The following is an 18,526-nucleotide window of genomic DNA, read 5'->3' on the forward strand; positions in this document are numbered from 1 at the left end:
TATTGATCAGCAAGGTGATTCTCGAACTTGAACCAAGATTTTTAATGACTAGTTGTCTCTTTTTCAGAATAAGGTTAACCTATCGTGTTTTAGTTTGAATAAAGACCAGGTTGTATTCAGTCTGGTTTATAAATAAAAATTTCAAGGAATACTTAGGTCATTTTTATTCCTCCTATTTTTTTTTCACTCCTAGTATTACAGGTGAACTGTGGTTTTTTGGTATTTACCCATTTGCTTGAAATTAAGAATTATTTGAGACTTTGGTGTTAGGTTTTCCCTTTTGTTATAACTATTGGATTTTTGTTGTTGTCGTTATAACATGATTTGTGTTTATTTATTTCATTTATTCCACCAGGGAATAATCTCTGCTTAAAGGTCACCTTCTTACCCTCCTTGACTATCTGCTCTGACACCACCAGCTTCCTCACTATGTTATCTATCACCCTGTCTTCATATCTGATGATTGTCACTGGTATTTATGTTTGCCTGCCTGTTCCTGCACCAGAATTTAAGAGCAGAGGTCTTGTCTATCTTATTCTTTGTTCTCTAGAAGGTTTTCGATAATTATTTGTTGGTTGAAGAATGAATGTTTTTTAATAATTCAAATAGTCCTTGAAAGTATCTAGTTAAAAGTAATTTTCCTTCCCATCCTCCCTCCTAACCCTTTCCCCAGAGACAAGCACCGTTACTAGCGTCATGAATATTCTTCTGGAGATAGTCTGTGCATATATAAACTAGAAATAGCCGTATCCCTTTTTGTACACAAATGGTAGCATGCTAAATACTAGTCTATGCCTAAATTTTCATTGAACGGTATGTCTTAACAGATTTTTTCCTAGCTGTACATAGAGATTTGTCACTATACAATAATCTTCTGTTACATGTACCATAATTTATATAAACAGCCTCTCCATTCCTGGATTTTAGATATTTTCTAATCTTTTGCCATTTACCAACAGGGCTGCTCTGAATTCTCTTGTTAGGTAACGTAAGTTATTCTTCGTTATTCTAGTGGAACAGATACCAAGTCCCTATTCAGCTTTCTGAGCATGACCACTGCTTCTCAGTTTCATTCATGAACCTAATTATCTCTTCCTGGCACCAGGCTGTGTGTCTAGTGACCCATGATTTCATATACAGAGATGAGGGATATCGTTTCAGGAAACACCAAGGTGGAGAAGGTCATGACTGGCCGCTTTGTCTTTTGCCACCGTTGCTTCTAAACAGTTGCAGCTCTCCAGCTGTCCGCTGACAGCAAAATTGACCTTCTTCCCATTTAATCATTTAGAGGAGGCTCAATGCCAAGTTGGCCTCCTAGGACTTCTGACCACTCTGTTGGCATGTTTGGAAGGAAACTTTGAAGCTTAGTGAAGACCACATTTCTTCCTGTGAACCAGCTCTTATGCAATGGCTGTAATTAAATAAAGAGGAGGTCTCTGAGGGCTAAAAGGCTCCTCCATTCAAAATGATCTGTGGAGAGCCTTTGGCAGGATATCTTTTTGGAAATGCTTAGAGCAGAAACTTATGCCTGCCCAGTGCTGTATGTTTAAAAGGAAACTAATATGGCACTATATTTGTTTTGTCTTCAGAAACTTTTTCCATCAATTATAAATTGTTCTCTCAGTATGGCTCTGCTTGGGCAGGTCAATGTCATTCAAATGAATCCTGTTTAATAGAGACCGGGAGGCTAAGGATGCTTTACAATGATGTTGAAACCCTAGATCCTTTTACACTTTGTGTTGTCATACAGATGAAAGCTTCTCAAAAAATCACTATTATAGTTGAGAGGCAGGAAAGATTAGGTTTGAAGATTTTCTCTTTTCCTTTTTTTTTTTCATAGTGGCTCTCTTAGCAAATCCAGAAACCTGATAAGCAGGCCTTGCAAAACCATTGTTTCTTTGACAGCTAGATAAATGTTGAGTTTGTTTGGGAATGAAGGCTATATATATTTCAGAGATCCACCCAGTTCCTGACCTGCCACAAGGAGAGGCCTGCTAAGGCTCAGCATGTTCAGCCAGTCAGTTTTTTCCTCTGAACAGTTTTAGTTTCCTGAATCAGAGAAGTCTGTCATTGCTCTTTAGAAAAAGACAAGAAAGACTCAAATCCCAGGCCAGGAAGAGCTACTGGCTAGAAGAGATGATTGGAGGCTTTACCCTTGAGACCGTGTCTTTGTAACCAGAAGGGAGATTTGTCCCAAGGTCAGCTGAGGCAAATGTTTTTGGAAAGGAAGCGTCACATATTGTTTATATTTACAGAGAGCCTTTTCTCTTGAGTCCTCCTTGTTCACAGCTGAAACTGCTTTTAATCTCACGAGCCCAGCACTCCCTGCTGCTAGACCTTAACTAAAATCTGGAAGGAAGAACCGGGTTTTATACATGGTCTGGGGAGAACCAATAGTCATTTTTAAACTAACATTTCTAGTTAGTTTCCGACTTAGTTCTGTCTTGGTAAGATGTAATAAACTTGACCCTTAGGATCCTTATATTAAATTGACTAAAGAGCACAAATCTCCTTAAAATTATACATATTAAGTAGTTATAAAGTTGTGTAGGGCAGCCTATATTGGGTCGTGTTTCCTCTAAGTGAGAGCACTCATATGTGAAATTAAAAACAGCTTTGCCTGAAGGTCCCCACCTCCTCCCCGCTCCCCAAATTAAAAAATGCATTGCTCAGGATTGCTAGGTGGGGTCTTTATTCTAAACACACCCAGATCGCATTTCTGTCCACGAGTGTCATACTTCATGGCCTTATTCTCCCTTCAGAGAATGGATGCTGTCACACCCTGGACTGTTGGTCAGCCTTTAGGCCCTAATGTTCTAATGGCCAGGTTCTTCAACTTGTTCTGTTAGGGAAAAACTTAGGACTATTAATTTAATTAAGAGTATTAGACGCTCCTCTTCAGCCCAGGAAAGCATGTTTGTGAAACATCGCCAGGATCTATTAGATTAAAACAGTGCTTGTTGTTTGGGAGGCCTCTTCTAGAAAGAGATTTCTTTAGGGATGGAATTGTCAACCCTTGAGGCCATTCGGGAGTTCCTTTCCTCTTCTGAATCACTTTGAGGAAGAGTCATCAGCAAATCTCAAGCACACTCTTTCTCAGCATCTCTGGGTGCTGCCTCGGACAGCCTTCATAAGTACCTTTTATTGGAGGTAGGACTTTGCCTTCAAGTAGTTTTTTTGGAAGTTTTGCCATGTTTCTTTGGTGCTCTGATCTTTTTAATATCTTGACAAATTTTGGTCACATTAAAAATGGATTCGCACCTTGAAGGACAATTGTTGTTCACCATTTCATTTTAGTAATGAAACACCCTAATGGAGTAATAAGAATAGAGCCTCTATAATGGCATATTTATTTCCATTGATTACACAGATGTTTTATTGATCACCCACTGTGCCAGAGAGGAGGTTGCTGAGATGAAATACAAAGTCCCCAACTCAAGAAGCACAGTATAGTTAACCATGGTGGGACAAAGCTGAAAACTTAGCTTCCTTGGGAATAAGAACTTAGAAGGCCCCAGTAACCTCTCTAGGCAAACTTGTCTCTTAGGGAAGGAAGAAATATTGAACTTGAGAAGACAGCAAACTGACAGCAGCTGAAGTTCCTTCATATGATGATCTTTCTTCACTCTAGGACCCATGTCTACCTTCAGCCCAGGACCTCCCTTTGACAAGTCTGTACGCAGCTGTTTGCTGCCATTGTTATCCATTTAAAATATGAAGACTAATACTTTCTACATGGTGGAATCCCTGACTTATTTCAATATATGTAACATTCCTTGAAGTCCTTAGGAAGAGGTTGTATATAGCCACAATTTTAATTGGGAAAAAAAAAATGAGCTAATATGTATACAATATTTTAGTTCTGTATAAAAAAATAAAGATTGTCCTTTTGAGTTTTCTATTTCGTATCATTGAGTTAAACACATTAAACAAAAAGTCATAACCACGGTTATCAAGCATGATCCTATTAGCACAAACTTCTCAATCTTTCTTAAATCTAATCCTGCTAGGCTGGTGTGTACCTGGATCTTTTTGACTCAGCACATTAAAAGCCTGTTGAGTGAATTCATAAACCAGTTGGTCTAGGGAGTTGATGTCAGGTGCTGTAAGATGGGACTTATTTCTTTTCTTCTCATCTTTTTTTTTTTCCTTTTCTTCTTTCCACAGGAGGCTTTTAAAACTGACACAACTACCAAGGCAATTCATAGTATATTTAAGAATGCTATAAAGCTGCTGCAGGAAAAAGGACTCGTTTACCAGAAAGATGGTGGTTTTGATAATCTATTCTATGTAAGAGACTTGCAACTTAATTTTTTTCCTTCTTAACTTCAATTACCAATATATTTGTTATTTAAGAACACCTATTTACTGTTTTGAAAAACTGATCATTAAGGAGGTACGTAAAGTAAGGAGTGAAATTTATTGGCCCTTATCTTTCTCCAAGGTACCACTTTCAACAGAACATCCTTCTAGACATTTATCTGTGCCTTTACAATAAATATATGCTGCTTGACATTTTTGGTTTTGCAAAAAAATGTGATTATTCTCTAAATAAGGATTTCTAAACCTCAGTACTCTGGGCCAGATGATTCCTTGTTGTGGAGGGCTGACCTTGGCATTGTAAGATGTTTAGCAGCACAGCACGCCTGGTCTTCACCCGCTAGATGCCAGTAGCAGCTCCCCGGCTGTTTCAAGACATTGCCAAATATCTGCTAGGACACTTGAGATAATTCTTTAAATAATGCTCAGCAACTTTTTTGACACCAAAATAGCATCTTTCCATGTTAGTACTTATAAATCTACCTCATTTTGGACACCTGCATGGTATTCCATATTATGGGAACTTGCCATAAATATTTCAACCCCTTCTCTCTGATGGACATTTATGGTGCTTCCAGCTTTTGCTCTCACAAAGTGTTGCTATGGCTATTTTTGCGCAACTATTTTTGTGAACTTATATAAATATTTCTGTAAGATTGACTCCTTAAAAGAGGAATTGCTGAAGCAAAGGGCATGTACCTCTAAGCTTTTGTTCAACGCAGTCTGCTTGGCTGCCCAAATCTGTACCAGCTGAGACTCTCACCAAGGATACAAGTGCTTGCTTGTCTCCCACTTCTAGAGTTAAAAGTTTGCCTCTCACTGCCTACCTTTAATCTTGGAGGAGCCAGGCTGAAATTGGGCCTCCTTATGACGTGGCATTAGCCACAAGTGATTCTCCTGGAGACAGATCAGAACCCTGAGGAACCCCAGAAGTCTCACTAAAGGCGTGATTCCTGAGAGGAAGCTCTCCTTAATGTAGGATATTTTCTCGATGTCGATTTATTCCAATGATTCCCTATTTTAAAGCATTTTTAAAAACTAAAAGATGTTTTAAATACTATTTGAGTGACTTTTGAAAAGGTTATTCTAATCTGTATAAAGGCGAGTGCAGTCCATCCCCTCCTGGGATGGGAAGGGAAGGCTTGGTGGGAGGTGTAGGGTTGAAGAAACTTGTGATGGGCACCTCACCTTAACACCGCCCTTCCATCCCCCATCCCCACCACTTCCACCCACCCACTCCAGTCACATTTCCCCTAGGAGGCTCCTGGCTTAGCCTCCTGGGTCTGTAGAAAGCAGCTCTTTCTGAGGAGCAGCCAGAAGTTGGGCAGCAGTCCAGGGCTGAGGCATGGCCGGGCTGGGGCACTTCCTCCTGTGAATCAGTGTGAGCTGGAATGGGGTAATCAAGTGCTAATAGCACTCTTTTCCTCAGCTGAAACATCCTCCTTCCCTGACTTCACTCCTCCCCTCTCACCTCAGTGCCTGGCCTTGTAGGTTTCTGTTTTCCTCAGGGCCTGGCCTCAGGGAAATCGTTAGCACAGTAATGTAGACGCTTCTATTTTTACAGGGCTCCAGCTTGCAGCAGCACTCACCACATTACCTCATTTAATCTTCACAGTAACCTTATGAGAAGGCAGGCATTGTCAGTATCCCCATTCTTAAATCTGGTCATTCACTAAATCCCATCAAACAAGCATTCCCGCTCTGTTTGTTCGTATGCTTCTTTTTTTTTTTTTCTTCTGCTTTTCCTTCCTCTTTTTCCCTTTCTATTTTTGTTTTGTTTTGTAATTAGATTTACTATTGAACATGAAGAGAGACCCATTTGGTTGCTGTTTCGCTCTTATCTGAGCCGGTTGAGAAAGGATCTGGGTTAGGTTTGCCTTCTAAGACAGAAAGGGTTTCAGTAGATAGGCTAGGTTTATTCTTGCTAGCTTTTCCTTACAGTCTTATTTCTTTTGTTTTTCCTTGTGGACAGGAGAAGGCAGATGTCAGAGCCCGGAGGAAAGAGTCCTGGGATTGAGATCAGAGACTTTGATCACTTGTACCTCCCTCAAAAATATAACAAATAAGAGAAATTTTATGAATGTGTTATGAATATTTAAGAAGAAAGTTGCTCCTTAAAAGTATTCCAGTTTCTCCTTAAATCGTAGCCTTAGTAAACCATCTCCCAAGGGAATATGCCTGAAGGGTCAGCTACAGAGCAGTGAGCTGCTGAGGGGCAGAACTGGTTTGACTGTAGGCCAAGTACTAAAATCACGTTGTCAATGTAGGGGTGATGATAGTTGTGAAATCTTTAGAAACTATCCTGAATACTAACCTGGGAGTCTGGATGGCACAACCTCTGCGTTTCTTAAGAACATTTTCTCTCTGAACTGCTTTTCCTATCAGGTAACCAGAGAAGACAAGGAACTGCACAGAAAGATACACCGTATCATTCAAGAAGACTGCCAGAAACCAAATCGTAAGTGGTATGATGCACGTGTGTCCTGGTGCATGGGGGGAGGGAGTGTTCCCTCCCAGAGAACACAGGTTAGAGAGTCAGGAGACTGGGATTTCCCCAGTAATGACTTGGAAGTGTAGCTGACCAAGAACCTGATCAGAGCCTTGGGTTCCTCCTCTTTAAAGTGGGCATTAGCCTCACACAGTTGTTCTGACCTTGGCTACACATAAGATTCAATTTTGGAGCTTTTTTGAACATATGGTGCTCAGGTCCCACCCCTGATTCTGCTTCATGAGGGGATGGGGTAGAGGTATGATGGCTGAGCTCCTTGGGTGATTCTGATGCAGTGAGGTAAGCCATCAGGCTAGGACTTATTGATGTCCTTCTGGTTCTCATATTCTCTCTAATTTGTGTTATTTCTTGTTCTACTCTCGCCCTGTTCTTGAATCCAAACATGAAATTTTCCTCCTGACATCAGGCCCTTCAGTGTTGGGAGGAATGGTTCTAGACATTATGGTTTATGGACAATGTAATTCAGTCATCTTGAAACCTGATAATTTGCAAAAGAAATGGTTTAGAAAATAGTTGGTTTTAGTGGAGTTAGGTCGTCCCCTAGTGGTTAGAAACTCAAACTGTAGATAGTCTGACAGCAGATACCATTTTCATACTAGTTAGAAAAAGAAGAAAACATTAGTCCTACCTTTAAATCCTGTATAGACTGATCAGTCTTAAAGGTGACTTTTCAATGTCTGCCTTTTGCAAACATATGCTAATAACATATGTTGGCACTAGAAGAACATTGGAAAGGCTTGTTTATGACTGCAAATCTCCTCTTCCTGCTTTCTTTCTCTCCAGAAAAGTCCACCTCTAGTCTTTTCAGCTCATACATCCCTGGGGCCTGGACCTATTCCAGGCTGAGTCACCGGGTAGAGCTGGACCAGGTCTCCAGCCCTGGTGTTTATGGTATGCAGCTCTATTTAGACTTTTAAGAACCAATGAGGTCAGATCCCAGATCTTAAAATAAACTGAAAGCAACCTATTATTTTAATGCAAGGTTTCTGGCCATTGTTCACTTCATTCAGAACAATGAAAACACATATCCTTTAGTTGGGAGAAAAACCTCTCTATCCACAATTTAAAGAGCTGTTAAGAACAGTGAAATGTGGAATTTCTTAGAAGGGATGAGAGGCTGCTCCCCATGTAACATTCCTGCACTCATTCTAGTCCCATGCCACCTGGCCAGATTCTTATTTTATCTGCATTAGGAACAGAAGGGATTGGAATAATCCTAGGGCCTGATGAAGCAAATGAAGGGAATTCACACTTCATTTCTGAGGAGAACCAAATAGCCTTGGTGACCTGAGGATCTGTAAAGGGAAAGGTTTTACATCTAATCCCCAGGCCAGCTCCTGCTTTGGTGAGTGTGTGTGTCAAGGTGGACAGTCTCTGTCACTCATTCTGTAAGTGGGAGCCTCTCAAAACCATAAACCAATTCCCTGGAAATACTAAACTCGCAGAAGCCAAATCCTAGAGCTTGAATAACTGAAAATACCAATAAAAACAGCTAATAGGAACTGTCTGGGAATCTACTGTAACCACTCCTTTCCATAGGAAATACCTATGACATTAAGAAAAATTATTCTGAATCATAATGTATGCACATGATTAAAGTCAAACAGTACAAACATACACTCAGAAAAGTCAGACTCTCCCAGCACTGAGCCCCAAGTTCCGTGTCCCCTTTGCAAAGGCAGTGGTTGTTACTAGTTTCCTACATCCTTCTAGAGCTGTTAAATGTACTTAACAAACATATTTGTATAGTTTATCTTTTTAAAAAAGCACAAGTAAAGGTTAGCATACAATACTCAGTGTTCCACGCCTTTTATTATAAATCTCATGTTGGCTTCCAGAGTTCATTCAGCAACAGTACGTATAAAAGTATCTCAGTCTTTTTAATAGTTGTACAGTATTCCATTATATGTATAAACAGATATTCCATCATTTTTTTAACCATTCCTTCTGGATCTTTAGTTTGTTTCTTACCTTTCATACAAAATATAGCATTGAGTTTTTCCTTGTCAGGATGACTGGTGGGAGAACTTAAATTTTTTAGTCATTTATGAGTATTTCAGCAAAGTTTAAAACTACGGTGATAAAAGAACTGTAAACATGAGGCCTGTTTCAGGTCCCTAAAGCACTGATAGCAGGCTTATCTAAGACGGGCGGCATGGCATTGTTATAAAGAGCTGGGCTCTGGGGCCACCTTGCCTGGGTTTGAACCCCAGCTCTGCCACTTTTTAGCTGTGTGACCTTGGGTAAGTCTGTGCCTCAGTTTCTTTATATGCAAAATGGGGATAATAATATCTACTTGAGAGGTTGCTGTGAGGATTAAATAAATTGGTGTTTTATAAAACTGTTAGGAAGATGGCTGAGTAGGAAGCACCAAAAATCTGTCTGGTATAACAGTTTTGGAACTCTAAAGTCTATTGAAGGTTTGAAACTTCCAGGGAAAGCTTAGACAGTAAATTGGGGTTAATTTCAGTCAGTTTTCAGCCCTTAGTAACAACTACCCATCTACCACCACAGCCATGTGGTAGACAGCTGTGCACTCATTCCTAGAGCAGCTTGCGGGAGATAGAGTGGGCAAAATAAGCCTTGTCCTCCAAATATCAAGAGTCTGTTCTCTGATTATTGATTGCTACTTCTCATTACAGAGGTGCAAAGAGGTGGGTGGTCATTGTTGTTGCATCTCACCCCATTGTTGCAAGCCCCCCAACAGCTGAAGTCTTAAGGGGATTTTAAAGTACTGGTGCCTTTTTTTTTACTCCTTTTATCTCCCCCACTTTGGGGAGCCAGAAAAGAAAGACTAGTGCATTCAAAAGCAACTGCATACAGGGAGAAAATTAGAAAGTGATGACACATGCCCAGAGAAAGGTGCAGGCTCAGGGAAAAAAAAAAACGAAAAGACCTCAGTTTATACCTCAGGCTGATCTTTGGCACAGAGACAGCGTACGACAATGAAGACAACAACAAGAACAAAAAGGAAAACAGAAAACATTCCTGGGGAATGGAGAGAATCTGATCTTAAATTCTCATTATTAGATCCAAATGTCCAGTTTTCAACTAAAAATCACATGACATACAAAGAAACTGAAAAGTATGGCCCATTCAAAGGAACAAAATGTATATAAACAGAAATTGTCCCTGAAAAAGATCGAATGGTAGATATACCAGACAAAGACTTTAAAACAACTATCTTAGGACATACAAAATAAAAATTCTGGAGGTAAAAAGTACAATAACCGAAATGAAGAATGTAGAAGTGATTCAAAGGTAGATTTGAATAGGCAGAAGAAAGAATCAACAAACTCACAGTTGAGAAAAAGTGAGCAGAGCCTAAGGGACCAATGGGACACCATCAGATAGGCCAGCAAATGCCTTGTGGGAGTCCCAGAAGATGAAGAGAAAGGGGCAGAGGGAATATTTGAATAAACAATGTCTGAAATTTGATGAAAGACATGAATATAGATATCCAAGAAGTTAATTGAACCCCAAGATGAACCCAAAGAGACTACACCAAGACACATTATAATCAAACTTTTGAAAGACAGAGACAAAAAGAGAATCTTGAAAGCAGCAAGAGATAAATGACTTGTCATATACAAAAGAGATCATCAATAAGATTAGCAGTAGATTTCTCATCAGAAACTTTGGAGGCCAGAGGCAGTGGGCTGCTGCAGTCAAAGTGCTACAGAAAACAAACTATAAACCAAGATTCTATATCCAGCAAAACTGTCCTTCAAAAGTGAGGGAGCAATCAAGACATACCACAATAAACAAAAACTGAGGGAGTTTAACTCGATCTGCCCTGTAACAAATGCTCAAGGGAGTCCAGCAGGATGAATTGAAAAGACACTAGATAGCAACTCAAAGCCATATAAAGAAATAAAGTTCTCAGTAAAGGTAAATATTTGGGCAATTATAAAAGCTAGTATTATTGTAACAATGTCTTGTAACTCCACTTTTTGTTTTCTACATAATTTTAGAGATTAATACATTTTTTAAAATAACAGGTATTAGTCTAAAAGTTTGTATTATTGTAACTTTGGTTTGTATCTCCACATTTTGTTTTCTACATAATTTAAGAAATTAGTGCATTTAAAAGAATGACTAGTTTTATGTTCTTCGCACACAATGTATAAAAATGTAATTTTGTGACATTATTAACTGAAAGGGCTTGGAACAGAGCTGCAGAGGAGCAGAGTTTCTGTATGTTATCGATGGTAAGCTGGAATAAGTTCAAATAATAAGACAGAAAAAAAATAACTAACAGAAGTTTCCCCTTATCAGTAATTACTTTAAATGTAAACAGATTAAATTCTCCAATCAAAAGACAGAAATTGAGATAAAAAACACATGATCCAACTCTATGTGTCTACAAGAGACGGTTTAGATCCAAAGATACAAACAGATTGAAAGTAAAAGAATGGGAAAAGATATCCCATGCAAATAGTAACCAAAAGAGAGCAGGGATACCTATACTATTATCAGACAATATAGACTAAGTCAAAAAGGTTACAAGAGACAAGAACGTTGTACATTAACAAAAGTTCAATACACTAAGAAGATACAGCACTTATAAACATATATGTACTTAATGACAGACCATCAAAATATATGAAGCAAAAACAGAATTGGAAGGAGAAAGACAGTTCTACAAAAATAGTTGGAAACTTTAGATAGAACAATCAGACCAGCAGATAAGGAAGGAAAAAGAGAAATTAACACAGTAAATCTACTAGATCTAACAGACATGTACAAAACACTACCAACAACAGAATACATATTCTCAAGTGTACATGGGACATTTTCCAGGATAGACCATATGTTAGGCCACTAAGTCTCAGTAGATTTGAAAAGGTAGATAATCGTACAAAGTATCTTCTCTGACAAGAGTAGAATGAAGTTAGAAGTCAATAACATAAGTAAAACTGGAAAATTCACAAATTTGTGGAAAATGAGCAATACATTCTTAAACAACCAATAGATCAAAGAAGAAATCACAGGAGAAATTAGAAAATACTTAGAGATGCTTGAAAACAAAAATACAGCATACTAAAACTTACGGGACATAGCAAAAGTGGTGCTTAGGGGAACTTTAAAGCTATAAATACTTAAAAAACAGATCTCAAATCAGACTAACCTGACAATTTAAGGAACTAGAAAAAGAATGAGGTAAATCCAAAGCTATCAGAAAGAAGGAAATAATAAAGATTAGAGCAAAGATAAATGAAATAGAGAATAGAAAAACAACAGAGAAAATCAAGGAAACCAAAAGTTGGTTATTTGAAAAGATCAACAAAATGGACAAACCTTTGGCCAAATAGACTAAGAAAAAAGACATTAAAATCAAATGAAAATGAGGACATTAGTATTGATTCCACAGAAATAAAAAGGGCTGGAAGAGAATTATGAACAACCGTATGCCAATAAATTGGATAACCAGATGAAATGGACAAATTCCTAGAAACACAAAACCTGCCAACACTAAATCAGGAAGAAATAGAAAATCTGAATAGACCCATAACTAGAAAGAGATTGAATTGGTAATTAAAAATCCCCCAACAAAGGCAAGTCCTAGACCAACGGCTTCACTGGTGAATTCTACCTAATATTTAAAGAAGAACTAACAGCAGTCCTCCTCGTGTAAGAGGAAGGTCACTTTGTGAACAGCCTTACTAGATGACTTAGCAGAATGGCCTTTCTGAAGAAATAGTTTAAGGCCTTTGTCAACATCACTGCTTAGAGCCCCACATATTTCCTGAACCTGAGCATCCTGGCCTCAACAAAAACTAATTAAAAGCCGAATGGTGCTGAATTCGCTGGTGCTACCTCTGCTATGTGCAGGCCCAGTTTGGTTGGAGTTCTTCTCCACTCTCTCATCAACCTTTCTTTTCAGGACAAGTTAAAGCTTCTTTAGAGCAAGAACTAAGTGATATGTATCATCTTAGGTTATAGCTATGACTGTAGAATTATAGTAATTCCCCATGTAAGAAGCACCTACCACTGGTCACTCACATGACCACCAGTGAAGTTCCCACTTTACAGATGAGAAAACTGAGAGATGTGAACCACTTTGCCCTAGTCATAGAGCCGGGACTTGAATTCGGGTGTGTTGGACCCCAGAGTCAACTCTCCATCTACACTATCTCTGTTCTTCCTTACTCAACGCTACACACATAGTAGGTGTTCAGGAAATCTTTACTGAATGAGTGTTGAAGAGACAAACTGGAAATGTGGAGACAGGTGACAGTGGTAAGTTTTCAACAGAAATCCCGATTGGGAGGAATAATGAGATGACAGAACCACTAGAGGTCAGAATTTAGCAAGTCTTTTTTTTTTAGCACAGGACAGGCTGGCTGCCTGTGATAGTCTCTGACCCTCAGAGCTGGAAAGGACCTCACAGGTGCCCCACCGCCCTCTCCATAGTTGAGAAAACTGAAGCTCGAAAATACCGTGATTTGAAAGGTTCACCAACTCCCAGAGCATGCTTTGCCCAACGCCATGATACCTCTTCCTGGAGCCTAAAAAATTTATCTGAGAACAACATTCAGTGACTGTGTGGAGTGTGAGAGGCCAGGCATGGCTTGCGCTGGGGCTTTAAAGTGAAAATTGGGGAGAGTTTGTTTTCAGTAATGCAGTTTGACTGACTCAGGGTTATATCATAACCTAATATATCGTTATGATACATTATATAGGTAGATAATAAATTATATATATATAGAAATAAAGTTTCACAAAATAAGACATCCTACCTATAATGCAGTACATTCTGTAATTTTCTATTTTAGCCTGTTAAGAAAAAGAATTTTAATCACAGCTGACTAAATTAATTTCACAATCTTCTAATGGTTGACAACTTCATTGTGCCTACCACTGCTCTAAATCATTGATTTCAACTAGGAAAGAGGTTGCCAACCTTGAACCTTTATTCCTGTATACCAGATGGTCTTAGTTTTGGGTAGAGGGTAAGAGGTTACTAGAACACAGTCATCACAGTCAAGACTTCTTGGAAGCCTATGCAGAGAGGAACGAAAATGGGCCAAAGCCAGGACTCACTTCACCATGGCCATCCCAATCAATCAGGCCTTGTGGGAAAGAATATGAAGGCTGCTATAAACCGACTCAGCTGTCCATCTCAAGTGGGCTCCCACCTGGGAAGCTAGGGGTTCGGTATGAATACATGCACTTATACATGTAATTGCATTGGAGAAAAAGATTATCAAGCACTAAAAAATCCACTGTTATAGATATAAAAATATTCATTGGGAATCCTTGAAAGTTGAAGGCCTGAATCCTTGAGCAGTGAGTCCATGTGGTATAAAAACAGGCCCAAGAACAGGTTTTTTTGTTTGGTTGGTTTTTGCTGATAATCTAGACCAGTGCATCATCCACTTCAGTGTGCATAAGAATCATCTGGAGACCTTTTTACAATGCAGGTTTTGATTCAGATGTGGAGAAGGGCTTCTGTTTAGAGAGAAAGGAGAGTCTAACAGGTGTGTCCATCTTTAGCCAACTGCCTTTTTCTTGCAGACATGGAAAAGGGCTGCCACTTCCTGCACATCTTGGCCTGTGCTCGCCTGAGCCTCAGCCCAGGCCTGAGTGAACCTGTGCTGCAGCAGGTACTGGAGCTCCTGGAGGACCAGAGTGACATCATCAGCACAATGGAGAATTACTACATAGCATTCTGAGGACAGACCGCAGACAGCCCAGGCAGAGCCGAGCCGAGGAGAAAGACCAAGTGATATTCCCTCCCAGGCTCTGGTTTTAAACATCAGGCAGAGGCTTATAGGTTAGGAGGCAGTTATCTCATAATCAGCAATGAAATACGGTCATTTGAGAACTGAAGTTTGGCATAAATTCTGCAGACTGCCTTCTACCTACTGTATCCTTGGGATAAGATGACTTTTATCTCAGCTACAACATTCAAGAAAACTCTCCTTGTTGACCTCCTGACTGGACTGGGCACCATTCGTGAAGCAGAAGGGGAGGAGACAGTGGCTGAGTCGGTATGTATGGAGGAGGCTCTGTTGCGGTAAAGCCCATGGACTGCGGGAACTGAAGAGCATACCACCAGATCACACAGACCAACACTTTTTAAAACTTTAGACTATCAAGAACATTCTCGTGGGCCTGTATTGATGGTCAAGAGCCCAATGTAGGGAATTAGCTCTCCCTAGATGAGTGTTGCTGACCTATGATTTCCAAAAGTCAAGCACCATTGGCGAGTCATGAGTCCTGGGTAGAATGCTGTTTATAGACCCACCCAGAGATGGGAGTAAATGGATCCAAGGCATGGCTCCATGTTTGCCATTTTCCTTGTTTTCCTTCTGAATTAAACGGTGTTTCAGGACATTTCCCTGCACTTGAGGACGTACATGACTAAATTACATTGTCCCTTAATGCCCTGAAGTTCCCGAGGCTTTCAACCAATGTCTGGCAGTGGTAGATGTTATTTTCAAGGTTACCATTGAATGCAGGACGTCTGACACCATCCTGACAGACTCGATATGTGCCCAGACAGGCAGTAGAATCAAGCTTCTGCTCGGGATGACAAGGTAAAGGGAAAATCTGGGCCACGTGGTAGGCTTGTTCTAACAGCAAGATGACAAATCTAGCCAGCAAAAATAAAGTATACAGAAAGATTCAGAGTTAATTACAGTCATTTCACAAAAAGCACATCTGCCTTCGTCTTGACATAATAAGCTCTTAGTGGCTCAGCCAGAAAGCCTGTAGGCCTGGAGAGTTGCTCTGCTCTATGTGGAATGGAGTGGTTTTACATTGGGAAGTTGTTTCCATGTGTCAGGCTGAAGGCTATTACTGACAGATTTCTTCCTGTCGTAGACTTCACTGACTCGACCCAAACCTCTGCTCTGTTTCTAACAGCGATTACCCATATGGCTGCCTTGTGTCCTGCCCATGTCCAGAAGGATCCCAGTAGAATTGGGCCTACCTGGAATGACATCCCAGTGGTTCCTCCTTGAGGTCAGCAGCTATTTCGTGTTGAATACATCTTGGCTTTTTGGAGCTGTGCCGGAAGGAGTCTTGAGTCAGACCATTAAAAGGGCATACCTTCAAAAATACTTCTAGAATCTCAGGCTTCTGCTTCTCCATTGTCACCACCTGGAATACTGCCGTTGCCCCCTCACTGTGCTCCCTGCCTTGGCTCCTCTTCCGTTCCTTCTCAGCTCAGCAGCTGGAGTGACCCTGTTAAAACTTCAGGGCCTTTGTGATTTTACTGCTTCCTCCGCGTGGAACGTTCCTTGTGCAGATAACCATGTGATGGGCTTCTCCTCCCCTCCTTTGAGTCTACTTGAGTGTCACCTCAGTGAGGCCTACCCTGATCTCTTGCTAATTGCAACAACCCCTTCTCCGTCCTCCGAAGAACTTCTCAGTACTTCTGTTTCTCCACTGTACTCGTCAGTAACACCCTCCATGTGTTTACTTGCCCTATTTATTAGCGATTTCCCCAAAAGAAGAAATGTTCCATGAGAGCAGGACTCTTTCTCTGTTTCGTTTCCTACTGTGTCCCCAGCACCTAGAACAGTGCCTGGAACACATTTCAAGCAATACCACTTCTCTGTGTGTGCCTGGCTTCCCTCCACCTGGTAATATCGTCCTCTCTTTCCTGCAGGGTTTTCTCCAAGTGCTCAGAATTAACATCCACTGGGGGCAGCCTCAGCCAGTGGGACGTGGGGTTGAAGTGCTCCAGCTCCCATCCCCTTCAAATCATCTATCACAGGTTCTATACCATTTCTCAGAGTTTAACTGTGGGATTAAGCTCCATCCACCCACACTAGCAGCTCACAGTAGCCACCCTTAATTGGCTGCCTTACCCTCCCTCCCTCACACCCCATTCCTGTTTGCCCCACCTCCCAAATGAATTGCTTCCTTTCCGATCCTTGTCTCATTCAGGGTCAGCTTCTGGTTGAACACAAATTAACACCATACTCACAAATATATTTGAAAAATGCCTCTGAATAATTATACACGTCAAACATTACCAGAAATGCTCACCAAAGTGATACACTTGTTGCCTCTGAAAGGTGAGATGTCAGAAGCTTTTTCACTACAAATCTGTACTTTGGCATGTTTACAGTTAGCAAGAGTCACAAAAATAATAAAGCTCTTTCTCACTCCCGACCCCACACTCACATAACCTGAATCACGAGTGAACTAAGAATAAGGCGGACCTTATATCCTGTCTCAACATAAGAACTCTGAGAAAGTGAAGGGAGCTCTTGGAAACTTTTCTGGGGCTCACTACGGTTGGGTCACTGCTCGTGTATCCAAGAGCCACCAAAGTGTTCCTCTGAAGAGGGAGGGAACTGTAACGCTCAGTGCGCACATGTTTAGGGAGGTGTGTACAGTACTAGAGTTTGTGTAAACAAGAAGACAAATAGTGCTACTGTTGGGTCAAGGATTTGTTTGAAGATCCACGATTATCTCCATCTGGTAAGCTACCAGTGCTTCTTATCCCTATAAGACACTTCTAATTATTTTCCCCTCTGATAATGTGCCAGGACATTGGCTGAGAGAAAGACAAGTGGAAAAAGAGATCTATTCAGTAATGAGGAACCCAAGACTTGGTGCCAAGGCTTGAAACCAAGGAAACTTGTAATTTTCTATCAGAGAAAACATCCACGCTTTCTTAGTAGTGTGTTTTCTTCTCTACGAGTGGCCTCTACAGCAATTGCCCCAAAGAAGCTTCTCGTTGTTTTAGTAAATTTATGTGAAGCATACGGGCAGACTCAAAGACCATGATGAGGCTTGCTGGAGAAGCCAGCAGCAGGCCCTGGGAAGAAAGTAGGGCCATTTTGAAGGGCAGTGGTACCTGTGGCAGAACAACCTTGCAATAGAGATTTTATTAGTATGATAGTCTGCTGATGGAGACTAAATGTGAGCCCAGACTTTCACATAAGAGAGTTTTTATGTAATCCATAATTTCTTAAATGTGCCCTATTTTTATTGAACTTGTATTAGGTGACCTCGAATAGGTAAGTCACAGCATAGTACAAGGTACTGTGTTCACAAGCATTTTAAGTCAACCCCCAAATTCCTGAAGAGACTCAAGTCTCTCCCTGTATGTCAAATTAAAATGACAAGTTTTCCTTTTGGAACATAAAGGAATTTTGAAGGCCACATAATAGTCCTAGTTATTTTTAGAGACAATAAAGTGGTGCCTCATTAATTCAGACTGATTAAATGGAAGGTGGAAAATCTAGGTTTGAAATAGTGCCATTTTATCACTAGGTCTACTAAGTGTTCTGTGTTACATCTCAATTTCCATGAGGAAACAGATTTGCTGCTCTTAGGAAACCTGCTATAATGAGTAAGAAATATCTTAATTATGTATCATTTATTATATATCATTTAATATTAGGTGATTTAAAAGTACTTGAACTTTAAGAAATTTTAAAGCATATGTCCACACAAAAACGTGTGTGAATGTTCACAACAATATTATTCCTAATCACCAAAAAGTGGAAACAACCCAAATGTCCATCAACTGACAGATGGATAAACAGTGTTATATCCATACAATGGAACATTATTCAGCCATAAAAAGGAATAAAGTAGATACATGTTACAGCATAGACGAACCTTGAAAACAGTATGCTAAGTGGAAGAAGCCAGATACAAGAGGCCACATATTGTATGGTTCTATTTATATGAAATGTCTAGAACAGGCAAATCTATAGAGACAAG

The 18,526-nt window shown here is 40.2% G+C and overlaps 1 protein-coding gene across 7 annotated transcripts in view; it reads left to right on the forward strand.

Moving 5' to 3' along the window:
- Positions 1 to 15,466, forward strand: part of STN1 (STN1, CST complex subunit) — a 33,806-nt gene extending 18,340 nt beyond the window's left edge. For 6 of the 7 annotated variants that reach the window (XM_015596398.2, XM_006920887.3, XM_006920888.3 and 3 more), the window contains 3 exons: positions 4,168 to 4,290; positions 6,706 to 6,778; positions 14,351 to 15,466. In XM_015596398.2, coding sequence (XP_015451884.1) covers positions 4,168 to 4,290; positions 6,706 to 6,778; positions 14,351 to 14,508 — 354 coding nt within the window. In that variant the 3' untranslated portion in view covers positions 14,509 to 15,466. The remainder of the gene's footprint in view (positions 1 to 4,167; positions 4,291 to 6,705; positions 6,779 to 14,350) is intronic. The other variant, XM_025039173.1, reaches the window with a different exon arrangement.
- Positions 15,467 to 18,526: the final 3,060 nt, after the last annotated feature.

Source organism: Pteropus alecto, unplaced genomic scaffold, assembly GCF_000325575.1.
Source record: "Pteropus alecto unplaced genomic scaffold, ASM32557v1 scaffold177, whole genome shotgun sequence".
Lineage (NCBI taxonomy): Eukaryota > Metazoa > Chordata > Mammalia > Chiroptera > Pteropodidae > Pteropus > Pteropus alecto.